The sequence below is a fragment of the Hyaena hyaena genome, unplaced genomic scaffold, assembly GCF_003009895.1.
Source record: "Hyaena hyaena isolate Hyena2069 unplaced genomic scaffold, ASM300989v1 scaffold_69, whole genome shotgun sequence".
NCBI classification, from domain to species: Eukaryota; Metazoa; Chordata; class Mammalia; order Carnivora; family Hyaenidae; genus Hyaena; species Hyaena hyaena.
Genome location: NW_024080702.1, coordinates 245,571 through 257,603, shown reverse-complemented (window position 1 = coordinate 257,603; position 12,033 = coordinate 245,571). Strand labels below are relative to the sequence as shown.

General features: G+C 67.8%; 1 protein-coding gene across 1 annotated transcript in view; it reads left to right on the top strand.

The window, feature by feature from the left end:
• Window positions 1–6,477: 6,477 nt before the first annotated feature.
• ADGRB1 (adhesion G protein-coupled receptor B1) overlaps window positions 6,478–12,033 on the top strand; it is a 64,083-nt gene continuing 58,527 nt past the window's right edge. Inside the window, exon 1 of the mRNA XM_039232996.1 lies at window positions 6,478–7,273. Within this exon, the coding sequence (XP_039088927.1) occupies window positions 6,478–7,273 (796 nt within the window). The remainder of the gene's footprint in view (window positions 7,274–12,033) is intronic.

Below are 12,033 nucleotides of genomic sequence, written 5' to 3'. Positions count from 1 at the left end.
ACGGAGAGAAGAGGTCACCGAGTAGGTGCCGGTCTCTACTCATCCCCTCCACAAGCGGTCAGGCACTCTGCCAGCTGCAGCCAGCCCGCCCACCCCCCTGCCCCAGGACCTGGGCGTGCCCGCAGGCCCCCTCCTGACCACCTCTTCCCACCTTCCTGCTGTCCCCTTACCCTCCCCCATGCGACCTTGGGCAGGTGACCTTGGACAAGCCCATCCCCTCGGAGACCTGGGGAGCACAGATCCCGGTGTGGGGCGTGGAGAGCGGCACCACTCACAAGCCGGCAGCTGGGTGACCTCAGCAGCAGAGCCTCTGTCCATCTCAGGGCGCAGTGGCTCACCCTGGGTACCGAGCAGGCAGACACTGAGAGGAGGGCACAGTCATGATGGTCCTCACCCCCATCTATGGGGGTGGCCCTTGACCCCTGGGACAGATGCTGTCACATTCCCACTTAGGACTGTCTCCAAGAGAGGCTATCTGTATGCACGCACCTGCAAGTGCATGCTTGTGCATGGGTGCTGGGTGCACGGGTACATAGGTGCAGGGTGCATGGGTACATGGGTTCTGGGTGCATGAGTGCTGGGTGCATGGGTGCACGGGTACATGGGTGCATGGGTACATGGGTGCATGGGTGCACGACTGCATGGGTGCTGGGTGGATGGGTGCTGGGTGTTGGGTGCTGGGGAGGGCCTGGCAGGCTCGGGTGAAGCTTTCTAGGGCAGGCCGTTTCCCCACTCCCTGGAGGACAAGCACGTGGCCCCCAGGCAGGGGTGGGGCCCGTAGGAGGGCGGTGGGTCAGCCACGCCAACAGCTAGGTCGCGTGGAACAGCTTCAAGGCCTGCAAGGGTTTTGGGGTGATGGGATTCTGGGCAGAAGGAGGTGTGGCGAGGCCCCGCAGGGAGCCTGCCCCCAGCTCTGGGCCCTGGGGTGGGATGCGGGGCCATAGTCTCTCAGTCCTGAGCTACCCGGGTGGGGGAGCCCATCAGCCTCCCTTGTGAAATAGCGAGGAAGACGGCCTCGTCCCTGTGGGTCCGTGGGGGGCGTGGCTGCGGCCGAGCCAGCACAGGGGGCCTTCCTCCCGCCCCCCGCACTGGCCCTTTGGGTCGCGGGGCCTTTGTCTCTTCTCTTGGGCAGGTCGTGCCTGCCTTCCAGCCAGACCTCCCCACAGCACCTGTGCGCGGGCAGCCGGGCAAGGAAAGGGGGGGCTTCCCGAGGGGTCGGCGGCAGGCCTGGTGATGTGGTGGGCCTCTTGGGGCCTGCCCCCCGCCCCCCGCAGCCCTGCGGTGGTGCCTCCCTGCTCTGCCCCTACCTCCCTGCTGAGAGCAATGTGACCTGGGGGCTCCTGGGGCAGCCTCGGGATGCCCCCTGCAGATCGGCACAGGCTGGGAGCACGCGCAGTGGGGCGGGGGGGGGGCACGTTCTCATGCCCCACCTGCTTCTGCGCCCACGGATGGAGGCCCCTCGTCCTGCGTTGTCCTGGATCTACAGCAGCCCCACCCCCACCCCCACCCCAGAGTCAATGCTGTCCCCTGGGGGCCAGGCTGCCACGGCCCAGGAGGCGTCTGTGGGGGCCCCTGGGCACCCGGGGCGGGGAGGGCAGGCTGCGTGGGCAGGGGCGGCCGCGCGTCCCCGGACGGCCTCATCTGCTTGCTCTCCCGGCCCCTGCCCGCCAGCGGCCCCAGGGCTGTCCTCGGTGCCGAGGGCGCCCACCCACCCCTCCCCCAGCGCAGCCTTTTCCCAGGACACACAGGCAGGCACTGTTCAGGGGGCCGGGCAGGACAACAGAGTGCCTTTTGTGGCTGGCATCTGGGGACGCCGTTGGCGGCCTGGGGTGGGTGGGGAGGGGATGTGGAGGCAGGGCTGGGGTGGGTCTGCGTGTGTGCACCGGGCTGTGCGGGGGAGGCCGCTGAGAATGGGGAGGAGGGTCGGACAGACTGAAGCGGGGCTGGAGGACTGTGGCACCCCAGGGGGCGGTGTGCTGCCCTGGGGCAGCGGGGAAACCGAGGCACCCAGGGCCTCTGGTACCAGGGCAGGGCGCCGCGGGCCTGCGCCTGCCGGGAGCCAGGGGAGCGCTGTGGCAGGTGGCACCGCAGCCGCAGCTCAGGCGACCCTGTGAGCCTCACGGTGGACGTCGTTCTGTTCCTGCCTCGAGACATGGCCGTGCCGCCCAACCAGCCCGTCCCAGCCTGCGGGCAGCACGCAGTAACGGAAGTCCTTCCTCCTGGGCCTGACCCCCGGCTTCCTGTCCCCGCCGGCACTCTCTCAGTCCCTCACCCGCATGGTCACCCACCTCCCATCCCAGCGGCCCCCGCCCCGTGACCCTGCTCAGACACCCGCAGGGCTCCATGGCCCTCACCCCAAGGCCAGCCCCCGGGCTCTGGGAGGCTGTCTGGGGGGCCGGGGCTGAGGCTGGCCCACGGCTGGCGCCCGGACACCGGGAGGAACTTCCTGGCAGCCAGGGCCATCTGGCCAGTTTCCCCGACACGGGAAACAGGGAGGCTTGGGCACGAGTTGTCGCTGTGTCTGGGAGCCCGACGGGACAGTGGGCCACAAAGGCCAGGACCGGAGGACACACGGCCTGTGTCGGGGGAGGGGACAGTCCCCTGGGAGAGGCCGTGAGCCTTCATGGGAAGGAGTGCCCGGCGGCCACACGAGCGCCCAGCACTGGGGACAGTGGAGGCCTGGGTGCCGGGTGAGGCCGGGGGCGGGGGGGGCCCTGAGCCAGCCCCTGGGCACACGGTGCGGGTGCTCCCAGCGCCATCAGCTGCCCACTCGGCCTGGCCTCCCTCTCGGAGGTCCTCGGGCCCCTCGGGGCTCTGGCCTGGCCACGGGCCCTCCCTGAATGGTCCCCTCCGGGCAAGCCCACCTGTCCCCGCCCTGGCATGCCCACCCTTCTGCCCCTCACGTCCCAGTGAGCACACACTGAGCCCAGCACTCCTCTTGCCCTGTGTCCTTGCACCAGCACACTGCGCATGTGCAGACACACATGTGCACATCCAGAGACACACGTGCACACAGCCACACACATGCTCCCGAACACAGGGGACGCCTGCCTTCATGCACTCATGCTACCCGCACACATGCACGCATGCACACACGTGCACACGCATCTGCCCCCATCTCAGTGAGCTCCCCCACCGCCCGTCGCTCACTTGCAAAGCGGGAAGCCTGGTGGTCTCTGTGGCCCTGCCCCCCTCGCCACCCCCCTGCCCAGATCCCATGCAGGCCACCTCCTCGCTCTCCCTGCCTGCACCTGCCCCCAGCAGTCAGAGGGACCCCAGGATGAAGAGCAGGCCAGGCCCCGCCCCCACGCATCCTAGGACCCCTCCCAGGCTCTGTGCCCCCTAGGACCCCACCCCAGTGCCAGGTGGGTCAGGAGCACCCCTGTGTGCCCCCACCCTGTCTCAGCACCAATTGCCCTGGCCTGGGATAGACTTGCCCTCCCCTGCGGCCATGTGACCTGGGGCCTGCCCCCAGCCTGCCCCCCAGCCTGCCCCCAGCCTGCCCCGCTCTCTGCTGCCAGGCCTCCTTGGTGCAAGGAGCCTTGGAGGGGCCTCTGGGCCGTTGACCCAAGGCCTCGACGGAGGGGTCAGGTAGGAAGCGGGTGAGGAAGGAGGAGGCTTCATCTGGCTTGCAAGGCCTTGTGAGCCTCTCGGGACGGGGTGTGGAGGGGTGGGAGGGGAGCGAGCACTGGCAGGTGCGGGGGCATCCACAGCGACTGCCTGGGCCTCCTGCCCAGCTCTGCCCTGCGGCCCAGCCAGAAGCAAGGCCGGGCTGCTGTCCTTGTAGCTGGGACAGCCTTCTGGCCGGAGGAGGCCTTCCCAGTGCCCAGGGTGTTGGGCACTTCGAGTCAGGGATGTTCTGGAGGATGCCAGGGAGCGACCTGAGCCCTGCTGCTTCCCACCTGGCCCTGGCTCCCTGGTGGCCCTTGGGGTCCCCCCTTTGGAACCCTAGAGCACCATAGGAACCCTGTTTGAGAACCCTATGGGTGGGCACCTCCAGGCCATCTTCCAGGCCTAGTAATCTGTTGAAGGCTCACTCCGGGGCCTCGATCTTGGGGTGCAGCTGCTTGAAAGGGCTCCGAGCGCTGCTCTGCCCTGCCCTTACCGCACCCTTACCTACCCCTGCACTTCCCACCTCAGGCTGGAAGTGTCCCCTCCACATCTCACACCCAGCTGGCCACGGGGCCTCTCTGTTCTATCTCCTGAGCACCCTCCCCTCCCTCCACACCACCACCCCCTGCCCCATCGTCCATGCCCCCCTTACCACCCCCTGAGGCCCACGCCCCCCACCATGCCCCTTACCTCCCCCGAGGCCCCGAGGGAGTGTACAGCGGGGAGAGGGGATGGAGGTGAGGTGGGCCCTCGCCTGGGTCATTTCAGGCCGCGCGGGCCCCACGGGGGTAGTGACGGGGTGCGGCAAGGTGGGCGCTAGGCTGGGATCAGGGGGCTAAGTCCTGTGGGCCGTCTGGGCGTGAGGCAGAGCCTGTCCCAGGACTGGGCGCCGGCTTCCGCATTAGGTCCCAGCCTGGGACTTGGGTGGGGGGTGCAGCGGGGCTCGGGTGAGGTTTTGGAACAGGGGCCACCCCTCTGCAACAAGATAGCGGGGACCTCCCCAGTCTGGGATTGGCCGTAGGACCCTGGCCATGGCTTCCCCGTCCCCACAATGTGAGGGGGGGGTGCAGGGCAAGCGGGCTCTGCTATGCCCACATCCAGGGCTGCCCCAAGTGGTCTAGAGGCGAAGTGGGACGAGGGGCTTCCCAGAGGTAAAGGCCAAGTTCAGAGTCTGCTCAGGCCACTTGAATGTCTGCCGCTAAAGAGCCCCGGGGGCCGGGTTTGGCCTAGCTGCCCCTGGTGACCCGGAGCCCCTCTCCGCTTCTCTCCCCTCCTCCTCCTCCCCTCCTGCCCCAAACAGGGGTAAACCCCTAGGTCTAGGTCTTCTAGACAGTGAGTCTTCTCCCCCCATTTTACAGATGAGGAAACTGAGGCTGGGGGGTAAGTACTGCCCGAGGCCACATAGCCACGAAGGGGCTGCCAATCCGCTCAGGGCCCAAGGCCGCCTGTCCAAGTCCTTGCTCTGCCAACAGCCCACGCAGGAAGGACACGGGCCAGCTGGGCCCGGGCAGCAGGGAGCAGTGAGTCCCCGTGGGCAGGCGGCCGGCGCGTGCAAGGTCTGCGGAGGGGGGAGGGGGGCATGGCGCCCGGGGGAGGGGGGGCACTGCTGCCCTTCTTCACTGGCCGGCTCAGCGGCTGCGTGGGGCGGCCGGCTGGCCCAGCGAGGAGCCCGGGGGGTGGCTGGGGAAACTGAGGTCTGGAAGCAGAAGGAACCTGCCAGGGGCTTACAGGGTGGCGGGTCCAGTAGGGGCATCGATCATCTTTTTCTGAGCCCTGGGTGGCCCCACCGTGTCCCTGCTCCAGTGGGCTGCCAGCTGCACCCCAACCCCCAGGAGTGAGGGGACAGCACACAGCCAGCACCTTCTCTCCCAGAGCAGCGGAGGGGACCCCAGGGCACAGGGCTGGAGCCATGAGGGGGTTCACGTGTGTGTTTTCCCACCCCTCCCTGTGACCTCCTGTGAGTCACTCACCCTCTCGGCCTCCTCATCATGAAGTGGGGGGGTCACAGTGCCGGCCTCACAAAGAAAGGGTGAGGGGAGGGGTTAGTGTAGGCTGAAGCCTGGATCTATGTGGCTCTGGCCCCAGCCGGAGGGGGGCGGCATGCTGTGAGGAGGCCTGGGGGAGGGGTCTGCACTCCCACCCCTGGGGGGGCGGGAATGACCTCTCCGCTTCCCCTCCTGTGAAAACTGTACTTTCCTCCCGAACAGCAGGGACTGGGGAGGAGGAAGGGCATAGACACAGAAGCCCCGTGAGGGAGAGGCCAGGAGAGACAGCCCAGCCCCCACCACAGGGCCAGAGAGACACAGAGGCCCGGGGGTCAAATGGCGGCTGCGCCCGTGACGGGCAGGCATGCAGGCAGGCAGCCCCGGGACCCGCAGGCGCCACGCACGCCAGGCTGCCCAGCCGGACGGGCACCCGGCTCTGGCCGGGCACTGCCCACCAGTGCCTGCTCAGGCCCAGCGGGAGGAGGCGCCCCCGAACCAGCCCCCCTGCAGGCGGACACACTGGCAGGTTGCAGGCACAGGTGGACAGAGCAGGGGTCTGGGAGCAATGCCCGGGCCGACGCCAGCGCCCTGGTGGGCAGTGGGGCCTGGCCCCCAGGTGCCGGTCTCCCCGGGCGGGAGGGGAGCTCACACCATCCCTCTTCTGCTCTTCTTACAGCCGCTGCTGAGGGCCACAGGCCGGCGTCGGGGCCCTGAAGGTCAGGTCGTCCGTCTTCCGGAGACTTCTCCTCCTGCCCCCGCTCGGAGCCCCCGCCCCGCTCCCCGCCAGCCCAGCCCCGCCGTCGCCGGACCCTGGCATGTCAAGGCCTGGCCCGCGCCTGCCTGGCCAGCCCGCGGAACCCCGGCGGCCCCGCGAGCTAGGATGAGGGGCCAGGCCGCCGCCCCGGGCCCCCTCCGGAGCCCTCGCCCGCCGCTGCCGCTGCTGCTGCTGCTGGCGCTGCTGCTGGGGCCCCGGGCGCGGGCGGCCGCGGGTGCGGACGCGGGGCCCGGGGCCGAGCAGTGCGCCACGCTGGTCCAGGGCAAGTTCTTCGGGTACTTCTCGGCGGCCGCCGTGTTCCCCGCCAACGCCTCGCGCTGCTCCTGGACCCTGCGCAACCCCGACCCGCGGCGCTACACGCTCTACATGAAGGTGGCCAAGGCGGCCGCGCCTTGCAGCGGCCCCGGCCGCGTCCGCACCTACCAGTTCGACTCCTTCCTGGAGTCGACGCGCACCTACCTGGGCGTGGAGAGCTTTGACGAGGTGCTGCAGCTCTGTGACCCCTCGGCGCCCCTGGCCTTCCTGCAGGCCAGCAAGCAGTTCCTGCAGATGCTGCTCCGGCAGCCGGCCCTGGAGCGGGGCCCCCGGCTGCCGGCTGCGCCCCAGAGCCCCGGCCACGACTTCTCCGTGGAGTACCTGGTCGTGGGCAACCGCAACCCCAGCCGGGCTGCCTGCCAGATGCTGTGCCGCTGGCTGGACGCGTGCCTGGCGGGCAGCCGCAGCTCGCACCCCTGCGGCATCATGCAGACCCCCTGCGCCTGCCTGGGCGGGGACACGGGCGACCCCGCCTCTGGCTCCCTGGCCCCCCGTGGGGACGTCTGCCTGAGGGACGGCGTGCCGGGCGGCCCCGAGAACTGCCTCACCAGCCTGACCCAGGACCGGGGCGGGGACGGTGCGCCAGGTGAGTGACCGGCTGGGGGAGCGGGGCTCTGTGGGCAGAGGGCGTTGGGGTGGGTCATTTCTGTGGGCTGCCCCGGCCACCTGCAGGCTCCGCCCCCCCCCAGAAGCCAGCTGCTGAGGACCGGCGACCTGGTATGTTCCACACTGGCCCCGAGGTGCCGAGTGACAGTGAGGGAATGAACCCTGGGTCTGGTTTCTCCCTGGACGAAGGAGTCTGAATTCCTGGCTGGGGGAGGGGCCTTCCATTTCTGCAGGCAGACGATGCTAATGGGCCAGTGGGCTGCCACCGCCCGTGGCCCGGGCCTTCGGGGGCCTCTCAGGACCGGGCTGCACGGAGAAGAAGTGGGCAGAGTGGGCTGTTAGGAGATGTGGTCAGGAGACGCGATCAGGGGACCCTGTGCGGTCAGTGGTACGAATCATTGATCTGGCAGCTGGTTACTGAGCGCTCGCAAGGTGCTCCGGGCGCCAGGGACACGTGCTGAAAACAACACGGGGCGCTGTTGTGAGGCTGCTGTGGGGGGAGGGGAGGGGACATGCAGCTACATGGGAGAGCATCCTGGGAAACAGCAGGGGAGGAAGGATCCCTGGGGGGGGGCCTCTGGGTCACCTGGACCAGGGGACCGTGCTCGCGATTCCGGGAGGGGTGCACGTGAGCCCCACGGTATGGAAGGGCAGTGAAGGCCTAGCGACGGGCGGGACAGAGGCGTGGGGTGGACGGTGCCGGGGCGTCCCGGGCGGCTGTCAGCCCTCGGAGAGATGGGAGGACATGGCGAGGGATGGGAGGTGGGTCCTGTACGCTCGGGGGTGGGGGCCCCCTGGTGGGAGGCCCAGGGTGCATCTGGGAGGCTAGGGCTGCGGCTGGTAGGGGGAGCGACGGGGGGCAGCCCCCTCAGGCCGCCGGGCAGGCAGGGAATACAGGTGCTGGACATCCAGGGCCCAGGCCTGGCCAGCTGCTCCATGCTGGGTGGGTCACTGTGGGGCCGGGTGACATTGTCCAGGGCCCTTAGCCGATGAGGTCAGCACCCTGCTCAGAGCAAAGTCTTTAAAGGCAGAATATAAGCCACAAGGGGCTACAGAGGAAGCCAGGTACCCTGAGCTCGGTTCCAATCATGGTCCCAGCTGTAGATTCCAGAAACCTCCGTGAAGCAGTGAGCCTAAGCGGAGGGGAGCAGGGGAAGTGGTGCAGGCCAGCGCCTCTGCAGTGGCCCCCGGGGGCAGGGGCACACGGGGTGGCCAGGAAACCAGCAGAAATGCCCTGGGGGTCATTTGGGGGGGGTGACCAGCAGTAGGGTGGGAGGCTGGCAGGGCTGACCCGTGGGCCGGGCAAATGCAGGTCACTGTGACCTTGCCCTGGGCAGCTTCCGAGGCGTGGCGGGACGGGAGTGGCCCCGGGGGACATGGCTGCTTTGGGGGGCCCAGGAGGGCCGGGCCTGTAGCTGCGCTCGGCCATCCCCCACAGCCGTTTACCCCCTGAGCTTTGGCTCCTTTGTCTGCAAAGGACAGTTGTGCCCCACGGGGTATGGTGGCCCTGGGGCCCGGCCCATGGTGACACCATGCGCTCAGGCTGGTCTGTGCACATCGAGGGGCTTTAAGCTGAAGAGTGACTCGCCCTGACAATTGTAGGCTGTCAGTGCAGAAGGCACTGGAACTGAGCAGGGGGAGCCAGGGACAGGGAGGCGGCCTGGGCAGGCACCCAGCGGGGAGCCGACACCGCCCTGGGGGGTCAGGCAGCAGCAGGGCTGGAGGCGGGGGGTCTGGGGGGGCAGGGGCAGGACTTGGGAAGGAGGTGGCTAGACACCCCGCCCCCCAGATTCCCAGTGCGGCAGGAGGTGGTCAGCCGAGCTGGGGAGGCGCTGGGAGGGGACGCAGCGCGCAAGACGATCGGAGGTCAGAGTGGGACTTCAGTGCGGGGTGCCCGGGGTCACCCAGGTGGGACTGCATCTGAGTGGGGCGCTCCGGGGCCCGGAGCACAGGACCGGGTCAGCCTGACCCGCGCGCGTGTTGAGTCCTGGGCCAATCCCAGCAGCTGTCAGCCCCTCAGGCCCCATGTCTTTAAAATGAAAAGAGCAAACTAATCTTTCCTTGGGGCACGAGGAATGAAAACTAGGTGGAAGTGTTTCTACGCACAAACACTGGCCGCGGTGCAGTCCCCACGCCCCTGGCTCATCACTGGGTGGGGACAGAGGGCTCAGGGCAGAGGCAGAGCCGAGGAGGGGGCGCTGGGGGCCGGGGGCTTGCACACAGATTCCGAGAGAGGGAACGTCCGGAAGTGGAGCTCAGGCGACGGCAGGGAGGCGCGAGTGCATGTGCCTGTGTTCACGCATCCGTGTGCACGTGTGCAAGTGTGTGCGTCATGTCTGTGCCTCCATGTCCACAAGGGTGTGCATACATGTGTGTCCTGCATCCGTCTGTGCATCGTGTGTGCCCGTGTGTGCGCAGCCTGCGGGGCATGACTGGTAGGTGCGTGTGCACATGCGTGTGTACACTGCGTCGTGTGTGTGCCGTGCTCGCGTGTGAGTGTGCGTGTGTGAGCACTTGGGGCACGCACGCATGTTCCTGCACATGTGTGTTTTGAGCTGGGCTCTGCGTGGTGTCGATTTCGGTGCTTTTGACGGAGCGCAGTGTGGAGGCCGGAGGCACAGGCTGGCGGTCTTGCGGGGAGGCGGGCTGGAGCGTGTGCGGGCTGGGACGGGCCGCCATGTGGAGGAGGGGGCTCCTCTGCCCTGGGCAAGGTGGGCTGGGCGGCGGTCACCCAGGCCCAGAGAGAGCTCAGACCCAGCGCCTGTCCCGGGATCCAGAAGGCCCTGACGCTTCTGGGACCTTGGGGGTGAAAAAACCGTCTTCACAGTGTTAACAGCAGTCATGTGTTGAGGGTTCCATCTGTGCCGGAAGCATCCACATATTAACAAGTTTACTCCCTCTAGCAGCCTGTGAGATAGGCCCACCAAGCAGCCTCCTGCCCCAGGGCCTTTGCACTGGCTGTCCCCTCCGCCTGGAGCGCTCTTCCCCAGATCCCCGCAGGGCTCCCTCCCTCAAGTCCTTGCTCAGACCTCACCTCCTCCACGACCCCTCCCTGTGCTGTGTAAATGGCAGCGGCCAGAGCCCCACTTTCCACCCCATGCACTGTCTCTTTTTCTCTTTCCACAGCACATGTTACCTGTGCACACACTGATCATTTCCTGCATTGTTGGGTCCGTGCCCCATTCTCTGTCCCCACCAGGTTGTAAGCACCACAGGGCAGGCTTGCCCTGCTCACCAGTGTAGCCCCCAGCATGTGAAACAGTACCGGGCACACCACACAGCGGCAACTTGCTGAGTGCTGGCGAATTAGAATAAGGCACAGAGATGTTAAGGCAGCAGCCAGGGTCGCACAACTTGTAAGGGGTAGGCTGAGGTCAGAGCTGGCTTACGGCTTCCTGGTGGTCTGGGGGGGGCGCTTCCCCCACATTAACCCCTGCTGGGAGGGCTGCGTGCGCATGTGTGGCAGCACAGGGACCGGGGAGGTGCTGCTGTCGCTCGGAAGACCAGCAGCCGAGCTGCACAGACGCCAGACCCCAGATCCCGTCTGCCGAGTCAGGTGCCCCGGGGGGGTCGCCCCCTCACACTGGCCAGGGGAGGCAGGGCCTGGCACGTCCCCTCCATCTGCACCCCAAGAAGCCTGTGCATGGCTGACCCGCGAGTGAGCAGGCGGCCCGGCCAGCCCGTGGCCCATTTTCAGCCCTCCCCCAGCCTGGCCTGTCCAAACGCCACATGGCCACGTCACGCCTCCGACCCAGTGTGCCTTCCTCAGGCCAGAGCAACTGTCCCCTCTCCTCCCTGCTGCCGGCCGGCTGCCCGCCTGGCCACCCCTCTCCCGGGTCTCTCCGGGCCGGCTCCCGTGTCTCGTCTCTCTGTCTCTCCGTCTCTTTCGCACAGTCTCTCTCTGCGCTTTTCCACCTCTGGTGAGATGGGGCCATTTCTCTCAAGGGCTATTTTAAATATTCATGTTTTAATTAAAGAATTTTATTGCAGAAGCGACATGTAAGATAATGAAAAAGCAGCATCCTGGGGGCTGGGAGCAAGCGTGTGTGTGTGCGTGTGTGTGTCCATGTCCCTGTGTGCGCGTGTGTGTGCGTGCACGTGTGTCCCTGTGTGCGCATGCGCCCTGCGACCGTGCGCCTGCCTAGGGCAGGGGTGCAGGGCGGGAGCGGGAGTGGCGTCCAGGCGCGGAGGTTGGGGGGGGGTGCGCCCCGGAAGGCTGAGGTGCTGGGCAGAGGAGCCAGACCCTCCCGAGACCCCGGGCCCTGACTGCAGGCCTGTCACGCTCAGCCGGGGTGCCCCCTGCAGGGCTCGGGTCGGGTCCCAACCCTAAGTTCAGTTCCCCCAACTTCCCTCGGGAAGAAGTGTCTGGAGCCCCTCTCTGGGGTCCGCAGGCTGCGACAGAAGCTGGGCACGGGCGGAGGCGCAAGGTGGAAGAGCCGTGGCTCTGGAGGCCGGGGGTGCCAGGGCACACGGGGGCCAGTGCACAGGGCCAGCGTATAGAACTCCGAGAAAACAAGGGTTCAGGCCTCGTCGGAGACCGGGTTCCAGGTGGGACAGCGGGGTGAGGCCCCACGAGAATGATAAGCCCCCCCACTCCCCCAAGCTCACCCCCCGCCCCCCATCACCCCCTCGCCAGAGCTCACCCCCCCTCACACACACACACACACACCCCGCCCCCCCAGAGCTCACCCCCCCAGAGCTCACCCCCCGCACCCCTGTCACCTCCCCCGCCCCCCCAGC